Source organism: Toxotes jaculatrix, chromosome 9 (assembly GCF_017976425.1).
Source record: "Toxotes jaculatrix isolate fToxJac2 chromosome 9, fToxJac2.pri, whole genome shotgun sequence".
Taxonomy (NCBI): Eukaryota; Metazoa; Chordata; class Actinopteri; family Toxotidae; genus Toxotes; species Toxotes jaculatrix.
Genome location: NC_054402.1, coordinates 10900658 through 10925188, shown reverse-complemented (window position 1 = coordinate 10925188; position 24531 = coordinate 10900658). Strand labels below are relative to the sequence as shown.

Genomic DNA, 24531 nt, shown 5'->3' with positions numbered 1-24531 from the left:
TAACATTTTTAATGCAGTTTTATTTGTGATGGAGTAGTTATACACCGAGTATTTTTACAGTTACACCTGTGCCTCTCCTGCCGTGACATGCCAATATGGGTTTGTGTTTAATTGACACCCTGAACCTTTACCTGTCATGACGCGATCTGGCTCCACCTGTTTTATTTCCACCCAGCCAATCAAGAGGCGTCTACTTTGCATAAAACATCACGGACCTGACTATAAGTCCCTTTTTGTCTTTATTTGACATAAATTTTGCTTTACAGACTCCGCCGTGTGGTTGCTCTATGTGTATATAATGTGTGCACATGATCTTTGGCAAAAAAAAACACAAATTGCAATCATATGTGGTGACACCCTGACTAAAATAACTGCCGCTGCGTTGAGATACATATAAACCTGGCTGACCGAAAAAAAAATGCCCGGATGAGCCTCGGTGGTCCGGGGTGCAGGCTTCAAACCTGTAGCTGCTTAGCGGCAGAGTGGTTCAATTCCACCTTTCGGGCGATCAATTGTGGTTGCAAGCGGTGAATTCTATTTAATTAACGAAATATATTCTACAGACGACGGTGGATTTTCAGCATCCGCGACAACGCTTCCAACAGACAGCAGCCAAATTATAGCTAGATTGCGTTTTACGTTTGTAACCGTTGAGATCTCGTGACTACTTCACGAGTCCACTTTCTGTCCTTGCACTTCACAATAAAAGTCAATTTTTATTCACTTATTCACAAGTACTCACAATTAGTACTCAAGTACTGTATTGTGTGAGATATTTTTACTTTGCTTTAGAGACCTATTTTATGCTCCACTACATATACTGGACATCTATGGCACGAGTTATGAGTAACATGTCATTAAATACGTTTATGACAAAGGCGAATGTGTAAAATATGCATGACATAAATATGACATATAAATAGAAAATGCATTACATATAAAATATATATATGAAACTGATATCTTAAGGTTAACAAGACCCTCCTTTAGAGGGAACTGTAATGTTGAACTTTAGTATTTATTTTTTACTTTTTACAAGTAATTTACTGAAGTAACTGAAAATAGGTCGTGAATCTACATCCGGCGTGCCCGGAAGGGGAAAAAAAAGCATTGATTGATAACCATATAAGCCAATCATCTGCGAAGATTTCCTGTCTAACATCCAATCATGTCCCTCGTCGATGTGGGCGGGCCGATCATTGTAAGCACAAACCGTGTGCACCGGAGGATGTTGGATGTTGTCCTTGTTTGTTTGAGATAGCAATGAACGTGGAATAAAAACTCACTTTGATTTCGGGGTAACTGATTGTTTCCTTATCACACGGTAAGACAGACTTTTGTCCTTATTCCTAACGTTACATCAGAGTCGTAGAGACCTTGTTTGGTCAAATAAACCTAGTGACATCAGTGTTGTTGGCCTGTGGCAGTCAGCGACCTGCTAACGAGAAACGTTATGAAAGTTATTCACTTGTGCTTGTGAGTTTCTGAAAAGTAACATTCATTAATTAAAGACAGTTTGCATGAAGCAACCGCCAGCCAGAAACTAATAATCTGCATTTAATTGATTTATTTAAAATCAATGCTACAACTTTAATGGAAGTTATGATTTCAGAAAATGGTTAAACTACGTTTTCAAAAGCCCACTTCATATTAAATGTGTAGATTCGTATGACTGTAGTTAACTAACGCGTCAGTATCTATTAATACATCCTTGTTTGTCCAGATTTGACAAGTCCAAGTATAGTCGTTTTTGGTCTACACCTGCTCTGGGGTGGTCTGGATAGAGGCAGAGCAGTGAAATTTCCCTTTTTGTGTACTTTAAACACTCTTTTAGACTGATAATGTTTCATCTTTGTCTTTTTCTGTCCTCCAGATTTCACTTTGAAAGACAGTCTATCATGCCTCTTCTTAAATACTCTCCCAAAATCTGGGAAGCTCTGAAATTGAAGCAAGGCATCTATGCTCGTCTCCCTAAACATTACCTCAAGTCCCTTGAGAAGAAAGAGCCCACACCTGTCCACTGGAGAGCCCTGGGAGTCCAGTACCGAGCCAACCCAAAGACTGGGCAGAAGGAACGTGTGCAGGATGTCCCGGTCCCGATCTACTACCCTCCAGAGTCCCAGGATGGCCTGTGGGGTGGAGAGGGCTGGATAAAAGGCTACAGATACGCCAACGATGACAAAGTGAGATCCAGCTTTCATTTCAGTTGTCATATATGATAATAAACTGAATACCTTTGGGTTTTGGACTTTGAACAGCGCACAAAGTTTTTTTTTGTTTTTTTTTTTTTGACACATGTAGCTCCAGGGTCATACCATCTCACTGAAATTAATTCTCCGATTTGTCTCCTCCTGTAGATGTGTACTCGTCTAAGGAAGACCTGGAAACCACAGCTGTTTAAAAGAGAGCTCTACAGTGAAATCCTCGATCACAAGTTCACCATAACTGTCACAGCACGTACTCTGGACCTCATTGATGCTGCCTATGGCTTTGACTTTTACATTCTCAAAGTAAGAGAATGCAACCTCTGCATAACTAACTGAAATTTTCCACGAGGCTTTTGTGTGTGACTCTAATATCTAACTCCTATTAGACACCAAAGGAAGACCTAAACTCCAAGCTGGGAACGGACCTGAAGAGGGCCATGTTGCTGCGCCTGGCACGCAAAAACACAGATCTTTACCCCAACAACCCTGTCAAGAGAGAGAAGGTCTACAACAAGTACAAGGTCAGTCAGATGTGTTTTAGTCCACTGATTGATTGTAAATGTTTGTAGTATTTTTCTGGGACAACAGTTAGAACTAACCTTGGTGTTTTCCTGTTAGTGCTTTTGAAAAACAACAAATGACACATTTTTTTATGTCTGTCTGAGCAGCAGTTTGAGATCCCAGAGGAGGAGGCAGAGTGGTTCGGTCTGAGTCTGGAGGAGGCCGTGGAGAAACAGAGGCAGCTGGAGCACAAGGTAATAAATTCCTCAAACACAACTTCCTGATTCTCACATCAACAGCAAGAAATAAAGAAGTGGAGCTAATGCTCCTCTGTCGCAGGCCTGAAACATAAAGATAGGAAATATAATGTGCAGATACAGTATCTTCTGTTTTGTATGAAAAAGACATTCATCACAGACCAGAGACATACAGTAGATTTGGCTAAATTTCAGCCCCGAACTACATCCCAGTTCCCTTATTTGATTGTTTCTGCATTTCAGTCCTTTCCTATCCAACCTTAACCAGATCACAGACCCTTGAAGACCCTTATTTCTGTAATCATTATACATTATCTGCATTCCGTCTATGTTTTGTTCTGGCCCTTGTCTTCTAGGAGCCTGAGCCTCTGTTTAAGGTCTGCGTGGAGGAGCTGGTGGAGGAGTTGCGTGTCCAAAGACTCTCTGAGCCGCACATCATAGAGAAGAAATGATGACCACAATCGTCTGAGCAGGACAGATGCAACTTTTCAGACTGAAAAATTAAGTAGGATGAACTGTCAAGCTTCTCCAGATGGTGGTGGGATTTGGTGTCACCAAGTCTCTTCTGAAGCATTTCCAGTACTGAGTGCACACCCGGGAGAACTTCTCCAGTATCATCTTGCCTTTCCATCTGAGAGCGACACAAGGATGAGGTCACATTGTATTAATGCTTATTTATTTCAGTTCCCTTTTGCATTCAAGACCCATGCCTGAGACAATTAGGAATTAAGGGAGAAACCTCCATGAGCATAAATCTTTCTGGACCAGTGGAGATAAGATACCTAAAAAAATAAAATTTAAAAAATCCCTGTTTTCTTAAACCTTGTTTCTGCTCATCTGTTCTTAAATAATTATTAAATCAGTTCATTGATAATATAGTTCACTGATTCACATTGCATTTTGGGTAATATACTTTCTTGCTGAGAGTTATATGAGAAGGTTGATGCCGTTCTGATGTTTGCATGGTAAATATGTAGCTGGAACTAGCAGGTTGTTAACGTGGCTTAGCATAAAGACTGGAAACAGGATGACAGAGCTAGCCTGTCAGTCCAACGGAAACAAAAACCTTTATTTTTGAGGAGAACACACAATCAGAATTTTTTAAAATGTGCCGGTGTCAGCCAACTGGCTAATTTTCAGTTGTAGTCCTTTGACAAGACATTTAAAAGCTAATGAAGAGACAGGTTGAGATTTACAAACAGAGAATGAGAAGTTCTGTATGCTCAAGATCATGTATAATTTATGTAGGGTAACAAAAAGCAGAAATAATGTGATGCACTAACATAACAAGAACATCCACTGTTCTGTATATGTAGCTATGCAAAGCATAAATGAATAAAACTTAATAATCAGATTTTGGACACATTATCCAGGCACAGCATCGACAATCAGCAGTATTAATCTGGATAAAAAGTTAATAGAAATAACTTTAAAGTTAATATCATACAATAAAAATGTAAATCATGTAACACAAAGTCAGAATTGTAAAGATATTAATACCTCAATGTTTACAAAATACTTGTAAATACACCCTCACATATTCAAGGCTTGCAAAGCAAGGCCGATCTGGCAACAGGACATGAGACAAGTTAGCAAAATAATAAAATGTGCCAGGGTGCTGTAGGTGATACAGTCACAGCTTTAGCTCTGTAAGGTCTTGACCTTTCTCTATAAAGTTCCTTGACATAATGTGTCATGATTTAGCCGTAAGTTACTTTATAGATTTAAATTTTACACACAAAACCTTTGAGCACTCAATAAAATATTTTGTATCGTTACAGATCAATCTAGAGCTGGTACAATTTGCTGATTACCAACAGAATAATAGGCAGCTATTTTGATAATGGATTCACTGTTTACCATTTTTAGAGCAAAAATTACGAACATTACTGAGTTCCAGCTTGCCGTTTTCAAGGGCTTACTGCCAGTTTAATTCTTTTATGATAGTAAATTAAAAGTCTTTGGATTTTGGACTGTTTGGTGACATCCCCATGGGCTTTAGGAAACTATGACAGACACTTTTCTCTCTTACATTTTTATAAAATGCTGCTTAAATGTTAACACTCACCAACAGTAAAAAAATAAATAAATAAATTAGACAGTATGCACTAATATAACCCTAACAGGAGCTGTTTACTGCATATTGACTTACTGGTACATTTTTCTAACAGCATTTTTGTACTTGGAGTACCTTTACATTATGATATTGGTCATCAGGTCCAGACAAAAAAAAAAGGGGTAACTCCCAAGATGCTGAACTGTTCCTTCCGAGCTTTTAAAGTACAACCTGATTATGTGTTTCACCACCTTTGTGAGGATGTGAAACCAGGACCTGTTATTTCTGTGATTTCCACCAGATGGAACCAAAATGCTATAATTGAAAAGAGTGTAAAGTCGCCATTTGACAGAAGAGAGATTGTAGAACCAGCTGTGTCTTTGTTAAAATCAAGTTATAACTAATAATCTCTAGAAAATAATCAGGCTTATCCATTAAAGCACATGATGCCATGTGTTAACCTCCAAGCAGTAGTTAAATGTGTTAAATCACCTCCATCTTTGAAACTCATGTTTATTTCCCAACATTTCCTTGTTGGAGATGATCAGTAGTATTACCATCAAAATTAAATAAACGGCACATCTGCCCTTATGCAGCAAAGATCCTTATTTGGCACTTGAGTCAATGAATCTGGGGGAAAAAAGTACAAAGAGGTTTGTGAAAACACAAAAAGAGCGGTTTCTTGCCTGGTTTCGCTTTCAGCATTTCTCGTCCGTCTGTGTCAGTTGTTATGTTGTTTTGTCACTTTGTGAGTGCAGCATGCTATTATGGTAAGATGGGGAGTCCCTACAGTGCTGGGGACTCCCGTGGGTGTTGTAACCAAGGCAAAACAGAAAAAAAATGGCACCTGGCACCTGTAAACAGAAAGATTCACTCCTTATATAGATACAATGCAATCTGGAATTACCCTTTCATACTGTGCACATGAGCAAATAGTAACAAAAACAAAGTCTGAAACTGACACACCAAATGCCAAATTTGGTGATTTTTTTCATTTTTTATGCCTTTTTGGCAGAAAGGTGAAAGGAACGTGGCTGGTTCAGTTTCACCACACTTAGCTAAATGAGGCTTCAAAGTTAATGATGTTTGACCTCATTTTAGAATCAGACCACAAAGGTCAATCAGTGTTAAATCTGATTAGTTGATGTGAAACTGGCATCTTTGACCGTGACCAGTGTGTGAGCTGTCTGTGTTGCATTTTTCCAATGAGTCATTTGCCATCAATTCTGAGTTCATCAGGGGTAGAGGTGTCAGACGAGGTGACATGGATCATGGCTGCAGCAGGTCCTGAGCTGAGCATTTATTTATTTTGATAGGTGCCTGCTTACCAGTCTACCTATGGCTTACCTTGATCGTAGAACTTCAACTTACTGACAGCTGTAGAAATCCTGTACATTACCAAAAAATCATTCCAGGACTTTTGTAGATGGACTGGCATGAAACATGGTACAAACATTCATGTTTCCCAGGGGATGTATCCTAATGACTTTGGTGATCCTTTGACTTTTCCTCTGGTGCCACCTTGAGGTTGACATTTTTAGTTTTTGGTGAAATATCTAAACAATTTTTGTATGGATTGCCATGAAACTTGGAACAGGCATGCAAGTTTCCCTCAGGGAACAGCAATAACTGTCTTAAGTTTTTAATTTGCATCTTCACCAGGTCAACAGATGCGATCACCTAACAGAGTGGCTGTGGCTCCAGTGAAAGTTCGAATTTTCATGGAAAGCCGGCATGATTTCATCTAAGTAATGTAACAGAAAATTAAACCTCCCCGTCTCAAGGGAATAGAGTACAGTTGAGGTTAAAAACCATGCGAGCTCCCTGCTTAAGTATCTCCGTATAGTCATTTCTATATTTGATTGTTTCCACCACAGATGACTCACCATGTGATTTTCAGTATTCCCCAGGGTCTCCACAAACCAACAGACACCTGCTCAAATCACAATACTGAACGTTTGAACTAGACTATGGCCTACAGTCTGAAATTTGTATTTTACTATGTTGGGAAAAAAACATGACATAATTATAATTATAATTATAATTATAATTATAATTATAATTATGCCTGTATTTTGAGAACTGAAGAACATTTTAAGATGCTTGTTTCATCTTCTCAAGTGTGAGGATTTGCTGCTTTTCTCTGCTTTGTATCATTGTAAATATCTTTGGGTCGGTTAGTCAGACCAAATAACGCTTTCTTTGGGCTCCGGGACACTATACTGAACAATTTTTAATCTTTTCACATGTCAAAAATTGATTGATTAATAGAGAAAATAATACTTAAAGCTCCAAGCAGCAATGGGCAGGCCCTCGCACATCGCTGCTTCCTTCATTACAACAGCCGCGGGAGTCACAGCCAGCGCAGCCACACACAAGAGTCCTCTATGTCTTCTCCTCTCTCCTGCTCTTCTCCTCCTGCACAGCAGTATACAGCAACAGAAAAGACATGGCCCCCTCCCCGCAGGGGGCGCTATGAGTGTATCATCATATGAGCATATAGTTGAGTTGAGAGTGTGAAGGTCATCCTGATTATCTGTGCAGAACAAACATGTAATTTGGTTTAATGGACTGTGTTATTTGTAAATTACTTTAGTGTTGTTTAGAGTTTGTGTAGACATTTCAATGGTGTTATTTTCACATATGTTAAGAATACCAGGATGTCCTTGGTTAAATATATCCTGGTATTTGTGGATATATATATGAAAAAGTTAACTTTAATGGACATTTGTACTTTGAGTGAGTTGTGTTTATGTGACTACATGTGTAATGTGGTTACCAGAAAGTTGCACATGTTAAGAAAAAGTATTATCAAGTTTGTCAGAGGATAACTCATGTAGTCAGTTTGAGAGATGTTGATGAAGCAAGTTAATGGTGCCTGTGTTTGTGTGCTCTATGTCTAAATCCTTTGCTTTCTCAACAATTAAGAACTATTTCAAATCATATACAATCATGTACATCAACACTTACTCACAGACGTAACGCAAAAATACATAACACATAGCTTATATGCCATAAATCCATGTTTTGATTCTATAGCAGTAATACCTACATATATGTCATATACATTATTCAAAGTAAGGTTTTCTTTCCTTCATTACAATTTCCATGAACGCCATATCTCATTCTAACTAGATATGTTGATAACACGGTATTTAAGAAATGCTGTTGAAATATAGGTTTTGCTTAACCTTTATATCACTTTAAAAAGCAAAAGGCACTGGTTATGGTACACCTAGTACACTAGGGTGGGGTTCAATTCCCTGCAGTGCCCTGCTAAAAGATTGATGATGTAAGATTAAAAAAAAAATCCATTGATGTAGGATTAGGATTAATGGAAATACATACAAAGAATGTATGTATTTCCATTATATAGCTCACATTAACATAAACAGACATTTATGGCTCCAAGTAATTTTGAGGTCAAACTAAAATATGACATTTTTTGGCCAATTGTGACGCTTTACGGCCGTATGACATTGTTTGGGCCGATTTTGACGCCTTACTATACTATGACGTTTTTTTATGACATTTTGAGGTCATACTAAAATATGACTTTTTTTGGCCGGTTGTAACGTCTTACTATACTATGACGTTTTTTATGACATTTTGGGGTCATAGTAAAATGTGACATATTTGGCTGATTTTCAAAATCGGACAAAAAAAAGTCAAAAAATTTTTTCACCTCAAAATGTCATAAAAAACGTCATAGTATAGTAAGGCGTTTTTTTCAGCCAAAAAAAGTCAAAATTTTTTTTGACCTCAAAATGCCATAAAAAATGTCATAGTATAGTAAGGCGTTTTTTTCAGCCAAAAAAAGTCAAAATTTTTTTTGACCTCAAATTGTCATAAAAAACGTCATAGTACAGTAAGGCGTTTTTTTCAGCCAAAAAAAGTCAAATTTTTTTTTGACCTCAAAATGTCATAAAAACGTCATAGTATAGTAAGGCGACAAAATCGGACAAAAAAAGTCAAAAAAAATTTTCACCTCAAAATGTCATAAAAAACGTCATAGTATAGTAAGGCGTTTTTTTCGGCCAAAAAAAGTTAAAAATTTTTTTCACCTCAAAATGTCATAAAAAACGTCATAGTATAGTAAGGCGTCAAAATCGGACAAAAAAGTCAAACTTTTTTTTCACCTCAAAATGTCATAAAAAACGTCATAGTATAGTAAGGCGTTTTTTTCGGCCAAAAAAATTCAAAAATTTTTCTGACCTCAAAATGTCATAAAAAACGTCATAGTATAGTAAGGCGTTTTTTTCAGCCAAAAAAAGTCAAAAAAAATTTTTTCACCTCAAAATGTCATAAAAAACGTCATAGTATAGTAAGGCGTCAAAATCGGACAAAAAAAGTCAAAATTTTTTTGACCTCAAAATGTCATAAAAAACGTCATAGTATAGTAAGGCGTTTTTTTCGGCCAAAAAAAGTCAAAATTTTTTTTGACCTCAAAATGTCATAAAAAACGTCATAGTATAGTAAGGCGTTTTTTTCGGCCAAAAAAAGTCAAAATTTTTTTTGAACTCAAAATGCCATAAAAAATGTCATAGTATAGTAAGGCATTTTTTGCGGCCAAAAAAAGTCAAAAAATTTTTTTGACCTCAGAATGTCATAAAAAACGTCATAGTTTAGTAAGGCGTCAAAATCGGACAAAAAAAGTCAAATTTTTTTTTCACCTCAAAATGTCATAAAAAACGTCATAGTATAGTAAGGCGTCAAAATCGGACAAAAAAAGTCAAAAATTTTTCTGACCTCAAAATGTCATAAAAAACGTCACAGTATAGTAAGGCGTTTTTTTCGGACAAAAAAAGTCAAAAATTTTTTAGACCTCAAAATGTCATAAAAAACGTCATAGTATAGTAAGGCGTCAAAATTGGACAAAAAAAGTCAAAAAAATTTTTCACCTCAAAATGTCATAAAAAACGTCATAGTATAGTAAGGCGTTTTTTTCAGCCAAAAAAAGTCAAAAAAATTTTTGACCTCAAAATGCCATAAAAAACGTCATAGTATAGTAAGGCGTCAAAATCGGACAAAAAAAGTCAAAAAAAATTTTCACCTCAAAATGTCATAAAAAACGTCATAGTATAGTAAGGCGTCAAAATCGGACAAAAAAAGTCAAAAATTTTTTTCACCTCAAAATGTCATAAAAAACGTCATAGTATAGTAAGGCGTCAAAATCGGACAAAAAAGTCACAATTTTTTTTCACCTCAAAATGTCATAAAAAACGTCATAGTATAGTAAATCGGACAAAAAAAGTCAAAATTTTTTTCACCTCAAAATGTCATAAAAAACGTCATAGTATAGTAAGGCGTCAAAATCGGACAAAAAAAGTCAAAATTTTTTTTCACCTCAAAATGTCATAAAAAACGTCATAGTATAGTAAGGCGTCAAAATCGGACAAAAAAAAGTCAAAAAATTTTTTGACCTCAAAATGTCATAAAAAACGTCATAGTATAGTAAGGCGTTTTTTTCAGCCAAAAAAAGTCAAAAAAAATTTTTTCACCTCAAAATGTCATAAAAAACGTCATAGTATAGTAAGGCGTCAAAATCGGACAAAAAAAGTCAAAAAAATTTTTGACCTCAAAATGTCATAAAAAACGTCATAGTATAGTAAGGCGTTTTTTTTCGGCCAAAAAAAGTCAAAATTTTTTTGACCTCAAAATGTCATAAAAAACGTCATAGTATAGTAAGGCGTTTTTTTCGGCCAAAAAAAGTCAAAATTTTTTTTGACCTCAAAATGTCATAAAAAACGTCATAGTATAGTAAGGCGTTTTTTTCGGCCAAAAAAAGTCAAAATTTTTTTTGAACTCAAAATGCCATAAAAAATGTCATAGTATAGTAAGGCATTTTTTGCGGCCAAAAAAAGTCAAAAAATTTTTTTGACCTCAGAATGTCATAAAAAACGTCATAGTTTAGTAAGGCGTCAAAATCGGACAAAAAAAGTCAAATTTTTTTTTCACCTCAAAATGTCATAAAAAACGTCATAGTATAGTAAGGCGTCAAAATCGGACAAAAAAAGTCAAAAATTTTTCTGACCTCAAAATGTCATAAAAAACGTCACAGTATAGTAAGGCGTTTTTTTCGGACAAAAAAAGTCAAAAATTTTTTAGACCTCAAAATGTCATAAAAAACGTCATAGTATAGTAAGGCGTCAAAATTGGACAAAAAAAGTCAAAAAAATTTTTCACCTCAAAATGTCATAAAAAACGTCATAGTATAGTAAGGCGTTTTTTTCAGCCAAAAAAAGTCAAAAAAATTTTTGACCTCAAAATGCCATAAAAAACGTCATAGTATAGTAAGGCGTCAAAATCGGACAAAAAAAGTCAAAAAAAATTTTCACCTCAAAATGTCATAAAAAACGTCATAGTATAGTAAGGCGTCAAAATCGGACAAAAAAAGTCAAAAATTTTTTTCACCTCAAAATGTCATAAAAAACGTCATAGTATAGTAAGGCGTCAAAATCGGACAAAAAAGTCACAATTTTTTTTCACCTCAAAATGTCATAAAAAACGTCATAGTATAGTAAATCGGACAAAAAAAGTCAAAATTTTTTTCACCTCAAAATGTCATAAAAAACGTCATAGTATAGTAAGGCGTCAAAATCGGACAAAAAAAGTCAAAATTTTTTTTCACCTCAAAATGTCATAAAAAACGTCATAGTATAGTAAGGCGTCAAAATCGGACAAAAAAAAGTCAAAAAATTTTTTGACCTCAAAATGTCATAAAAAACGTCATAGTATAGTAAGGCGTCAAAATCGGACAAAAAAAGTCAAAAATTTTTTTCACCTCAAAATGTCATAAAAAACGTCATAGTATAGTAAGGCGTCAAAATCGGACAAAAAAAAGTCAAAAAATTTTTTGACCTCAAAATGTCATAAAAAACGTCATAGTATAGTAAGGCGTCAAAATCGGACAAAAAAAGTCAAAAAAAATTTTTACCTCAAAATGTCATAAAAAACGTCATAGTATAGTAAGGCGTCAAAATCGGACAAAAAAAGTCAAAAAATTTTTTCACCTCAAAATGTCATAAAAAACGTCATAGTATAGTAAGGCGTCAAAATCGGACAAAAAAAGTCAAAAAAATTTTTGACCTCAAAATGTCATAAAAAACGTCACAGTATAGTAAGGCGTTTTTTTCGGCCAAAAAAAGTCAAAATTTTTTTTGACCTCAAAATGTCATAAAAAACGTCATAGTATAGTAAGGCGTTTTTTTCGGCCAAAAAAAGTCAAAATTTTTTTTGAACTCAAAATGCCATAAAAAATGTCATAGTATAGTAAGGCATTTTTTGCGGCCAAAAAAAGTCAAAAAATTTTTTTGACCTCAAAATGTCATAAAAAACGTCATAGTTTAGTAAGGCGTCAAAATCGGACAAAAAAAGTCAAATTTTTTTTTCACCTCAAAATGTCATAAAAAACGTCATAGTATAGTAAGGCGTCAAAATCGGACAAAAAAAGTCAAAAATTTTTCTGACCTCAAAATGTCATAAAAAACGTCACAGTATAGTAAGGCGTTTTTTTCGGACAAAAAAAGTCAAAAATTTTTTAGACCTCAAAATGTCATAAAAAACGTCATAGTATAGTAAGGCGTCAAAATTGGACAAAAAAAGTCAAAAAATTTTTTCACCTCAAAATGTCATAAAAAACGTCATAGTATAGTAAGGCGTTTTTTTCAGCCAAAAAAAGTCAAATAAATTTTTGACCTCAAAATGCCATAAAAAACGTCATAGTATAGTAAGGCGTCAAAATCGGACAAAAAAAGTCAAAAAAAATTTTCACCTCAAAATGTCATAAAAAACGTCATAGTATAGTAAATCGGACAAAAAAAGTCAAAATTTTTTTCACCTCAAAATGTCATAAAAAACGTCATAGTATAGTAAGGCGTCAAAATCGGACAAAAAAAGTCAAAATTTTTTTTCACCTCAAAATGTCATAAAAAACGTCATAGTATAGTAAGGCGTCAAAATCGGACAAAAAAAAGTCAAAAAATTTTTTGACCTCAAAATGTCATAAAAAACGTCATAGTATAGTAAGGCGTCAAAATCGGACAAAAAAAGTCAAAAATTTTTTTCACCTCAAAATGTCATAAAAAACGTCATAGTATAGTAAGGCGTCAAAATCGGACAAAAAAAGTCAAAAAATTTTTTGACCTCAAAATGTCATAAAAAACGTCATAGTATAGTAAGGCGTCAAAATCGGACAAAAAAAGTCAAAAATTTTTTTCACCTCAAAATGTCATAAAAAACGTCATAGTATAGTAAGGCGTCAAAATCGGACAAAAAAAGTCAAAATTTTTTTTCACCTCAAAATGTCATAAAAAACGTCATAGTATAGTAAGGCGTCAAAATCGGACAAAAAAGTCACAATTTTTTTTCACCTCAAAATGTCATAAAAAACGTCATAGTATAGTAAATCGGACAAAAAAAGTCAAAATTTTTTTCACCTCAAAATGTCATAAAAAACGTCATAGTATAGTAAGGCGTCAAAATCGGACAAAAAAAGTCAAAAATTTTTTTCACCTCAAAATGTCATAAAAAACGTCATAGTATAGTAAGGCGTCAAAATCAGACAAAAAAAAGTCAAAAAATTTTTTGACCTCAAAATGTCATAAAAAACGTCATAGTATAGTAAGGCGTCAAAATCGGACAAAAAAAGTCAAAAATTTTTTTCACCTCAAAATGTCATAAAAAACGTCATAGTATAGTAAGGCGTCAAAATCGGACAAAAAAAAGTCAAAAAATTTTTTGACCTCAAAATGTCATAAAAAACGTCATAGTATAGTAAGGCGTCAAAATCGGACAAAAAAAGTCAAAAAAAATTTTTACCTCAAAATGTCATAAAAAAACGTCATAGTATAGTAAGGCGTCAAAATCGGACAAAAAAAGTCAAAAAATTTTTTCACCTCAAAATGTCATAAAAAACGTCATAGTATAGTAAGGCGTCAAAATCGGACAAAAAAAGTCAAAAAAATTTTTGACCTCAAAATGTCATAAAAAACGTCACAGTATAGTAAGGCGTTTTTTTCGGCCAAAAAAAGTCAAAATTTTTTTTGACCTCAAAATGTCATAAAAAACGTCATAGTATAGTAAGGCGTTTTTTTCGGCCAAAAAAAGTCAAAATTTTTTTTGAACTCAAAATGCCATAAAAAATGTCATAGTATAGTAAGGCGTTTTTTGCGGCCAAAAAAAGTCAAAAAAATGTTTTGACCTCAAAATGTCATAAAAAACGTCATAGTTTAGTAAGGCGTCAAAATCGGACAAAAAAAGTCAAATTTTTTTTTCACCTCAAAATGTCATAAAAAACGTCATAGTATAGTAAGGCGTCAAAATCGGACAAAAAAAGTCAAAAATTTTTCTGACCTCAAAATGTCATAAAAAACGTCACAGTATAGTAAGGCGTTTTTTTCGGACAAAAAAAGTCAAAAATTTTTTAGACCTCAAAATGTCATAAAAAACGTCATAGTATAGTAAGGCGTTTTTTTCAGCCAAAAAAAGTCAAAAAAATTTTTGACCTCAAAATGCCATAAAAAACGTCATAGTATAGTAAGGCGTCAAAATCGGACAAAAAAAGTCAAAAAAAATTTTCACCTCAAAATGTCATAAAAAACGTCATAGTATAGTAAGGCGTCAAAATCGGACAAAAAAAGTCAAAATTTTTTTTCACCTCAAAATGTCATAAAAAACGTCATAGTATAGTAAGGCGTCAAAATCGGACAAAAAAGTCACAATTTTTTTTCACCTCAAAATGTCATAAAAAACGTCATAGTATAGTAAATCGGACAAAAAAAGTCAAAATTTTTTTCACCTCAAAATGTCATAAAAAACGTCATAGTATAGTAAGGCGTCAAAATCGGACAAAAAAAGTCAAAATTTTTTTTCACCTCAAAATGTCATAAAAAACGTCATAGTATAGTAAGGCGTCAAAATCGGACAAAAAAAAGTCAAAAAATTTTTTGACCTCAAAATGTCATAAAAAACGTCATAGTATAGTAAGGCGTCAAAATCGGACAAAAAAAGTCAAAAATTTTTTTCACCTCAAAATGTCATAAAAAACGTCATAGTATAGTAAGGCGTCAAAATCGGACAAAAAAGTCACAATTTTTTTTCACCTCAAAATGTCATAAAAAACGTCATAGTATAGTAAATCGGACAAAAAAAGTCAAAATTTTTTTCACCTCAAAATGTCATAAAAAACGTCATAGTATAGTAAGGCGTCAAAATCGGACAAAAAAAGTCAAAAATTTTTTTCACCTCAAAATGTCATAAAAAACGTCATAGTATAGTAAGGCGTCAAAATCAGACAAAAAAAAGTCAAAAAATTTTTTGACCTCAAAATGTCATAAAAAACGTCATAGTATAGTAAGGCGTCAAAATCGGACAAAAAAAGTCAAAAATTTTTTTCACCTCAAAATGTCATAAAAAACGTCATAGTATAGTAAGGCGTCAAAATCGGACAAAAAAAAGTCAAAAAATTTTTTGACCTCAAAATGTCATAAAAAACGTCATAGTATAGTAAGGCGTCAAAATCGGACAAAAAAAGTCAAAAAAAATTTTTACCTCAAAATGTCATAAAAAAACGTCATAGTATAGTAAGGCGTCAAAATCGGACAAAAAAAGTCAAAAAATTTTTTCACCTCAAAATGTCATAAAAAACGTCATAGTATAGTAAGGCGTCAAAATCGGACAAAAAAAGTCAAAAAAATTTTTGACCTCAAAATGTCATAAAAAACGTCACAGTATAGTAAGGCGTTTTTTTCGGCCAAAAAAAGTCAAAATTTTTTTTGACCTCAAAATGTCATAAAAAACGTCATAGTATAGTAAGGCGTTTTTTTCGGCCAAAAAAAGTCAAAATTTTTTTTGAACTCAAAATGCCATAAAAAATGTCATAGTATAGTAAGGCATTTTTTGCGGCCAAAAAAAGTCAAAAAAATGTTTTGACCTCAAAATGTCATAAAAAACGTCATAGTTTAGTAAGGCGTCAAAATCGGACAAAAAAAGTCAAATTTTTTTTTCACCTCAAAATGTCATAAAAAACGTCATAGTATAGTAAGGCGTCAAAATCGGACAAAAAAAGTCAAAAATTTTTCTGACCTCAAAATGTCATAAAAAACGTCACAGTATAGTAAGGCGTTTTTTTCGGACAAAAAAAGTCAAAAATTTTTTAGACCTCAAAATGTCATAAAAAACGTCATAGTATAGTAAGGCGTTTTTTTCAGCCAAAAAAAGTCAAAAAAATTTTTGACCTCAAAATGCCATAAAAAACGTCATAGTATAGTAAGGCGTCAAAATCGGACAAAAAAAGTCAAAAAAAATTTTCACCTCAAAATGTCATAAAAAACGTCATAGTATAGTAAGGCGTCAAAATCGGACAAAAAAAGTCAAAATTTTTTTTCACCTCAAAATGTCATAAAAAACGTCATAGTATAGTAAGGCGTCAAAATCGGACAAAAAAGTCACAATTTTTTTTCACCTCAAAATGTCATAAAAAACGTCATAGTATAGTAAATCGGACAAAAAAAGTCAAAATTTTTTTCACCTCAAAATGTCATAAAAAACGTCATAGTATAGTAAGGCGTCAAAATCGGACAAAAAAAGTCAAAATTTTTTTTCACCTCAAAATGTCATAAAAAACGTCATAGTATAGTAAGGCGTCAAAATCGGACAAAAAAAGTCAAAAATTTTTTTCACCTCAAAATGTCATAAAAAACGTCATAGTATAGTAAGGCGTTTTTTTCGGCCAAAAAAAGTCAAATTTTTTTTTGACCTCAAAATGTCATAAAAAACGTCATAGTATAGTAAGGCGTCAAAATCGGACAAAAAAATTCAAAACATTTTTTGACCTCAAAATGTCATAAAAAACGTCATAGTATAGTAAGGCGTTTTTTTCGGCCAAAAAAAGTCAAAATTTTTTTTGACCTCAAAATGTCATAAAAAACGTCATAGTATAGTAAGGCGTCAAAATCGGACAAAAAAAGTCAAAAAATTTTTTGACCTCAAAATGTCATAAAAAACGTCATAGTATAGTAAGGCGTCAAAATCGGACAAAAAAAGTCAAAAAAATTTTTCACCTCAAAATGTCATAAAAAACGTCATAGTATAGTAAGGCGTTTTTTTCGGCCAAAAAAAGTCAAAATTTTTTTTGACCTCAAAATGCCATAAAAAACGTCATAGTATAGTAAGGCGTTTTTTTCGGCCAAAAAAAGTCAAAATTTTTTTTGACCTCAAAATGCCATAAAAAATGTCATAGTATAGTAAGGCGTTTTTTTCGGCCAAAAAAAGTCAAAATTTTTTTTCACCTCAAAATGTCATAAAAAACGTCATAGTATAGTAAGGCGTCAAAATCGGACAAAAAAAGTCAAAAAAAAATTTTCACCTCAAAATGTCATAAAAAAACGTCATAGTATAGTAAGGCGTTTTTTTCAGCCAAAAAAAGTCAAAGTTTTTTTTGACCTCAAAATGTCATAAAAAACGTCATAGTATAGTAAGGCGTTTTTTTCGGCCAAAAAAAGTCAAATTTTTTTTTTATCTCAAAATGTCATAAAAAACGTCATAGTATAGAAAGGCGTCAAAATCGGACAAAAAAAGTCAAAATTTTTTTTCACCTCAAAATGTCATAAAAAACGTCATAGTATAGTAAGGCGTCAAAATCGGACAAAAAAAGTCAAATTTTTTTTTCACCTCAAAATGTCATAAAAAACGTCATAGTATAGTAAGGCGTCAAAATCGGACAAAAAAAGTCAAATTTTTTTTTCACCTCAAAATGTCATAAAAAACGTCATAGTATAGTAAGGCGTTTTTTTTCAGCCAAAAAAAGTCAAAATTTTTTTTGACCTCAAAATGCCATAAAAAACGTCATAGTATAGTAAGGCGTTTTTTTCGGCCAAAAAAAGTCAAAATTTTTTTTGACCTCAAAATGTCATAAAAAACGTCATAGTATAGTAAGGCGTTTTTTTCAGCCAAAAAAAGTCAAAAATTTTTTTCACCTCAAAATGTCATAAAAAGCGTCATAGTATGGTAAGGCGTCAAAATCGGACAAAAAAAGTCACAATTTTTTTTCACCTCAAAATGTCATAAAAAACGTCATAGTATAGTAAGGCGTTTTTTTCAGCCAAAAAAAGTCAAAAAATTTTTTGACCTCAAAATGCCATAAAAAATGTCACAGTATAGTAAGGCGTTTTTTTCAGCCAAAAAAAGTCAAAATTTTTTTCACCTCAAAATGTCATAAAAAACGTCATAGTATAGTAAGGCGTCAAAATCGGACAAAAAAATTCAAAAAAATTTTTGACCTCAAAATGTCATAAAAAACGTCATAGTATAGTAAGGCGTTTTTTTCAGCCAAAAAAAGTCAAAGTTTTTTTTGACCTCAAAATGTCATAAAAAACGTCATAGTATAGTAAGGCGTCAAAATCGGACAAAAAAAGTCAAAATTTTTTTTGACCTCAAAATGTCATAAAAAACGTCATAGTATAGTAAGGCGTCAAAATCGGACAAAAAAAGTCAAATTTTTTTTTTATCTCAAAATGTCATAAAAAACGTCATAGTATAGTAAGGCGTCAAAATCGGACAAAAAAAGTCAAATTTTTTTTTCACCTCAAAATATCATAAAAAACGTCATAGTATAGTATGGCGTTTTTTTTCAGCCAAAAAAAGTCAAAAAATTTTTTGACCTCAAAATGTCATAAAAAACGTCATAGTATAGTAAGGCGTTTTTTTTTCGGACAAAAAAAGTCAAAAATTTTTTTGACCTCAAAATGTCATAAAAAACGTCATAGTATAGTAAGGCGTCAAAATCGGACAAAAAAAGTCAAAAAAATTTTGACCTCAAAATGTCATAAAAAACGTCATATTATAGTAAGGCGTTTTTTTCAGCCAAAAAAAGTCAAAGTTTTTTTTGACCTCAAAATGTCATAAAAAACGTCATAGTATAGTAAGGCGTCATTTTCGGCCAAAAAAAGTCAAAAATTTTTTTCACCTCAAAATATCATAAAAAAACGTCACAGTATAGTAAGGCGTTTTTTTCGGCCAAAAAAAGTCAAAATTTTTTTTGACCTCAAAATGCCATAAAAAATGTCATAGTATAGTACGGCATTTTTTTCAGCCAAAAAAAGTCAAAATTTTTTTTCACCTCAAAATGTCATAAAAAACGTCATAGTATAGTAAGGCGTCAAAATCGGACAAAAAAAGTCAAAGTTTTTTTTGACCTCAAAATGTCATAAAAAACGTCATAGTATAGTAAGGCGTCAAAATCGGACAAAAAAAGTCAAAAAAATTTTTCACCTCAAAATGTCATAAAAAACGTCATAGTATAGTAAGGCGTCAAAATCGGACAAAAAAAGTCAAAAAAATTTTTTTCACCTCAAAATGTCATAAAAAACGTCATAGTATAGTAAGGCGTCAAAATCGGACAAAAAAAGTCAAAATTTTTTTTCACCTCAAAATGTCATAAAAAACGTCATAGTATAGTAAGGCGTCAAAATCGGACAAAAAAAGTCAAAATTTTTTTTCACCTCAAAATGTCATAAAAAAACGTCATAGTATAGTAAGGCGTCAAAATCGGGAAAAAAAAGTCAAAAAATTTTTTCACCTCAAAATGTCATGAAAAACGTCATAGTATAGTAAGGCGTCAAAATCGGACAAAAAAGTCACAATTTTTTTTCACCTCAAAATGTCATAAAAAACGTCATAGTATAGAAAATCGGCCAAAAAAAGTCAAAATTTTTTTTCACCTCAAAATGTCATAAAAAACGTCATAGTATAGTAAGGCGTCAAAATCGGACAAAAAAAGTCAAAATTTTTTTTCACCTCAAAATGTCATAAAAAAACGTCATAGTATAGTAAGGCGTCAAAATCGGGAAAAAAAAGTCAAAAAATTTTTTCACCTCAAAATGTCATGAAAAACGTCATAGTATAGTAAGGCGTCAAAATCGGACAAAAAAGTCACAATTTTTTTTCACCTCAAAATGTCATAAAAAACGTCATAGTATAGTAAATCGGACAAAAAAAGTCAAAAATTTTTTTCACCTCAAAATGTCATAAAAAACGTCATAGTATAGTAAGGCGTCAAAATCGGCCAAAAAAAGCCAAATTTTTTTTTGACCTCAAAATGTCATAAAAAACGTCATAGTATAGTAAGGCGTCAAAATCGGACAAAAAAAGTCAAATTTTTTTTTTATCTCAAAATGTCATAAAAAACGTCATAGTATAGTAAGGCGTCAAAATCGGACAAAAAAAGTCAAATTTTTTTTTCACCTCAAAATATCATAAAAAACGTCATAGTATAGTATGGCGTTTTTTTTCAGCCAAAAAAAGTCAAAAAATTTTTTGACCTCAAAATGTCATAAAAAATGTCATAGTATAGTAAGGCGTTTTTTTTCGGACAAAAAAAGTCAAAAATTTTTTTCACCTCAAAATGTCATAAAAAACGTCATAGTATAGTAAGGCGTCAAAATCGGACAAAAAAAGTCAAAAAAATTTTGACCTCAAAATGTCATAAAAAACGTCATAGTATAGTAAGGCGTCATTTTCGGCCAAAAAAAGTCAAAAATTTTTTTCACCTCAAAATGCCATAAAAAATGTCATAGTATAGTACGGCATTTTTTTCAGCCAAAAAAAGTCAAAAATTTTTTTCACCTCAAAATGTCATAAAAAACGTCATAGTATAGTAAGGCGTCAAAATCGGACAAAAAAAGTCAAAGTTTTTTTTGACCTCAAAATGTCATAAAAAACGTCATAGTATAGTAAGGCGTCAAAATCGGACCAAAAAAGTCAAAAAAATTTTTCACCTCAAAATGTCATAAAAAACGTCATAGTATAGTAAGGCGTCAAAATCGGACAAAAAAAGTCAAAAAAATTTTTGACCTCAAAATGTCATAAAAAACGTCATAGTATAGTAAGGCGTCAAAATCGGACAAAAAAAGTCAAAATTTTTTTTCACCTCAAAATGTCATAAAAAACGTCATAGTATAGTAAGGCGTCAAAATCGGACAAAAAAAGTCAAAATTTTTTTTCACCTCAAAATGTCATAAAAAAACGTCATAGTATAGCAAGGCGTCAAAATCGGGAAAAAAAAGTCAAAAAATTTTTTCACCTCAAAATGTCATGAAAAACGTCATAGTATAGTAAGGCGTCAAAATCGGACAAAAAAGTCACAATTTTTTTTCACCTCAAAATGTCATAAAAAACGTCATAGTATAGTAAATCGGACAAAAAAAGTCAAAATTTTTTTTCACCTCAAAATGTCATAAAAAACGTCATAGTATAGTAAGGCGTCAAAATCGGACAAAAAAAGTCAAAAATTTTTTTCACCTCAAAATCTCATAAAAAACGTCATAGTATAGTAAGGCGTTTTTTTCAGCCAAAAAAAGTCAAAGTTTTTTTTGACCTCAAAATGTCATAAAAAACGTCATAGTATAGTAAGGCGTCAAAATCGGACAAAAAAAGTCAAAAATTTTTTTCACCTCAAAATGTCATAAAAAACGTCATAGTATAGTAAGGCGTCAAAATCGGACAAAAAAAGTCAAATTTTTTTTTCAAATCAAAATGTCATAAAAAACGTCATAGTATAGTAAGCCGTCAAAATCGGACAAAAAAAGTCAAAATTTTTTTTCACCTCAAAATGTCATGAAAAACGTCATAGTATAGTAAGGCGTCAAAATCGGACAAAAAAGTCACAATTTTTTTTCACCTCAAAATGTCATAAAAAACGTCATAGTATAGTAAATCGGACAAAAAAAGTCAAAATTTTTTTTCACCTCAAAATGTCATAAAAAACGTCATAGTATAGTAAGGCGTCAAAATCGGACAAAAAAAGTCAAAAATTTTTTTCACCTCAAAATCTCATAAAAAACGTCATAGTATAGTAAGGCGTTTTTTTCAGCCAAAAAAAGTCAAAGTTTTTTTTGACCTCAAAATGTCATAAAAAACGTCATAGTATAGTAAGGCGTCAAAATCGGACAAAAAAAGTCACAATTTTTTTTCACCTCAAAATGTCATAAAAAACGTCATAGTATAGTAAGGCGTCAAAATCGGACAAAAAAAGTCAAAACTTTTTTTCATCTCAAAATGTCATAAAAAACGTCATAGTATAGTAAGGCGTCAAAATCGGACAAAAAAAGTCAAATTTTTTTTCACCTCAAAATGTCATAAAAAACGTCATAGTATAGTAAGGCGTCAAAATCGGACAAAAAAAGTCAAAAAAAATTTTTCACCTCAAAATGTCATAAAAAACGTCATAGTATAGTAAGGCGTTTTTTTCAGCCAAAAAAAGTCAAAGTTTTTTTTGACCTCAAAATGTCATAAAAAACGTCATAGTATAGTAAGGCGTCAAAATCGGACAAAAAAAGTCAAAAATTTTTTTCACCTCAAAATGTCATAAAAAACGTCATAGTATAGTAAGGCGTCAAAATCGGACAAAAAAAAGTCAAAAAATTTTTTGACCTCAAAATGTCATAAAAAACGTCATAGTATAGTAAGGCGTCAAAATCGGACAAAAAAAGTCAAAAAAAATTTTTACCTCAAAATGTCATAAAAAAACGTCATAGTATAGTAAGGCGTCAAAATCGGACAAAAAAAGTCAAAAAATTTTTTCACCTCAAAATGTCATAAAAAACGTCATAGTATAGTAAGGCGTCAAAATCGGACAAAAAAAGTCAAAAAAATTTTTGACCTCAAAATGTCATAAAAAACGTCACAGTATAGTAAGGCGTTTTTTTCGGCCAAAAAAAGTCAAAATTTTTTTTGACCTCAAAATGTCATAAAAAACGTCATAGTATAGTAAGGCGTTTTTTTCGGCCAAAAAAAGTCAAAATTTTTTTTGAACTCAAAATGCCATAAAAAATGTCATAGTATAGTAAGGCGTTTTTTGCGGCCAAAAAAAGTCAAAAAAATGTTTTGACCTCAAAATGTCATAAAAAACGTCATAGTTTAGTAAGGCGTCAAAATCGGACAAAAAAAGTCAAATTTTTTTTTCACCTCAAAATGTCATAAAAAACGTCATAGTATAGTAAGGCGTCAAAATCGGACAAAAAAAGTCAAAAATTTTTCTGACCTCAAAATGTCATAAAAAACGTCACAGTATAGTAAGGCGTTTTTTTCGGACAAAAAAAGTCAAAAATTTTTTAGACCTCAAAATGTCATAAAAAACGTCATAGTATAGTAAGGCGTTTTTTTCAGCCAAAAAAAGTCAAAAAAATTTTTGACCTCAAAATGCCATAAAAAACGTCATAGTATAGTAAGGCGTCAAAATCGGACAAAAAAAGTCAAAAAAAATTTTCACCTCAAAATGTCATAAAAAACGTCATAGTATAGTAAGGCGTCAAAATCGGACAAAAAAAGTCAAAATTTTTTTTCACCTCAAAATGTCATAAAAAACGTCATAGTATAGTAAGGCGTCAAAATCGGACAAAAAAGTCACAATTTTTTTTCACCTCAAAATGTCATAAAAAACGTCATAGTATAGTAAATCGGACAAAAAAAGTCAAAATTTTTTTCACCTCAAAATGTCATAAAAAACGTCATAGTATAGTAAGGCGTCAAAATCGGACAAAAAAAGTCAAAATTTTTTTTCACCTCAAAATGTCATAAAAAACGTCATAGTATAGTAAGGCGTCAAAATCGGACAAAAAAAAGTCAAAAAATTTTTTGACCTCAAAATGTCATAAAAAACGTCATAGTATAGTAAGGCGTCAAAATCGGACAAAAAAAGTCAAAAATTTTTTTCACCTCAAAATGTCATAAAAAACGTCATAGTATAGTAAGGCGTCAAAATCGGACAAAAAAGTCACAATTTTTTTTCACCTCAAAATGTCATAAAAAACGTCATAGTATAGTAAATCGGACAAAAAAAGTCAAAATTTTTTTCACCTCAAAATGTCATAAAAAACGTCATAGTATAGTAAGGCGTCAAAATCGGACAAAAAAAGTCAAAAATTTTTTTCACCTCAAAATGTCATAAAAAACGTCATAGTATAGTAAGGCGTCAAAATCAGACAAAAAAAAGTCAAAAAATTTTTTGACCTCAAAATGTCATAAAAAACGTCATAGTATAGTAAGGCGTCAAAATCGGACAAAAAAAGTCAAAAATTTTTTTCACCTCAAAATGTCATAAAAAACGTCATAGTATAGTAAGGCGTCAAAATCGGACAAAAAAAAGTCAAAAAATTTTTTGACCTCAAAATGTCATAAAAAACGTCATAGTATAGTAAGGCGTCAAAATCGGACAAAAAAAGTCAAAAAAAATTTTTACCTCAAAATGTCATAAAAAAACGTCATAGTATAGTAAGGCGTCAAAATCGGACAAAAAAAGTCAAAAAATTTTTTCACCTCAAAATGTCATAAAAAACGTCATAGTATAGTAAGGCGTCAAAATCGGACAAAAAAAGTCAAAAAAATTTTTGACCTCAAAATGTCATAAAAAACGTCACAGTATAGTAAGGCGTTTTTTTCGGCCAAAAAAAGTCAAAATTTTTTTTGACCTCAAAATGTCATAAAAAACGTCATAGTATAGTAAGGCGTTTTT

General features: G+C 32.1%; 1 protein-coding gene and 1 non-coding gene across 2 annotated transcripts; both read left to right on the top strand.

Annotated features, from left to right (window-relative positions):
* The first annotated feature begins 420 nt into the window (after positions 1–420).
* trnastop-uca lies at positions 421–507 on the top strand. The gene has a single exon. It is a non-coding gene; the product is annotated as a tRNA-Sec (tRNA).
* Positions 508–1190: 683 nt separating this feature from the next.
* mrpl28 (mitochondrial ribosomal protein L28) lies at positions 1191–3805 on the top strand. The gene is made up of 6 exons (XM_041045567.1): positions 1191–1324; positions 1874–2183; positions 2358–2510; positions 2594–2728; positions 2876–2962; positions 3322–3805. Exons 2-6 carry the CDS (start codon positions 1899–1901, stop codon positions 3415–3417), a joined length of 756 nt encoding a protein of 251 aa, XP_040901501.1. The 5' UTR covers positions 1191–1324; positions 1874–1898; the 3' UTR covers positions 3418–3805.
* Positions 3806–24531: the final 20726 nt, after the last annotated feature.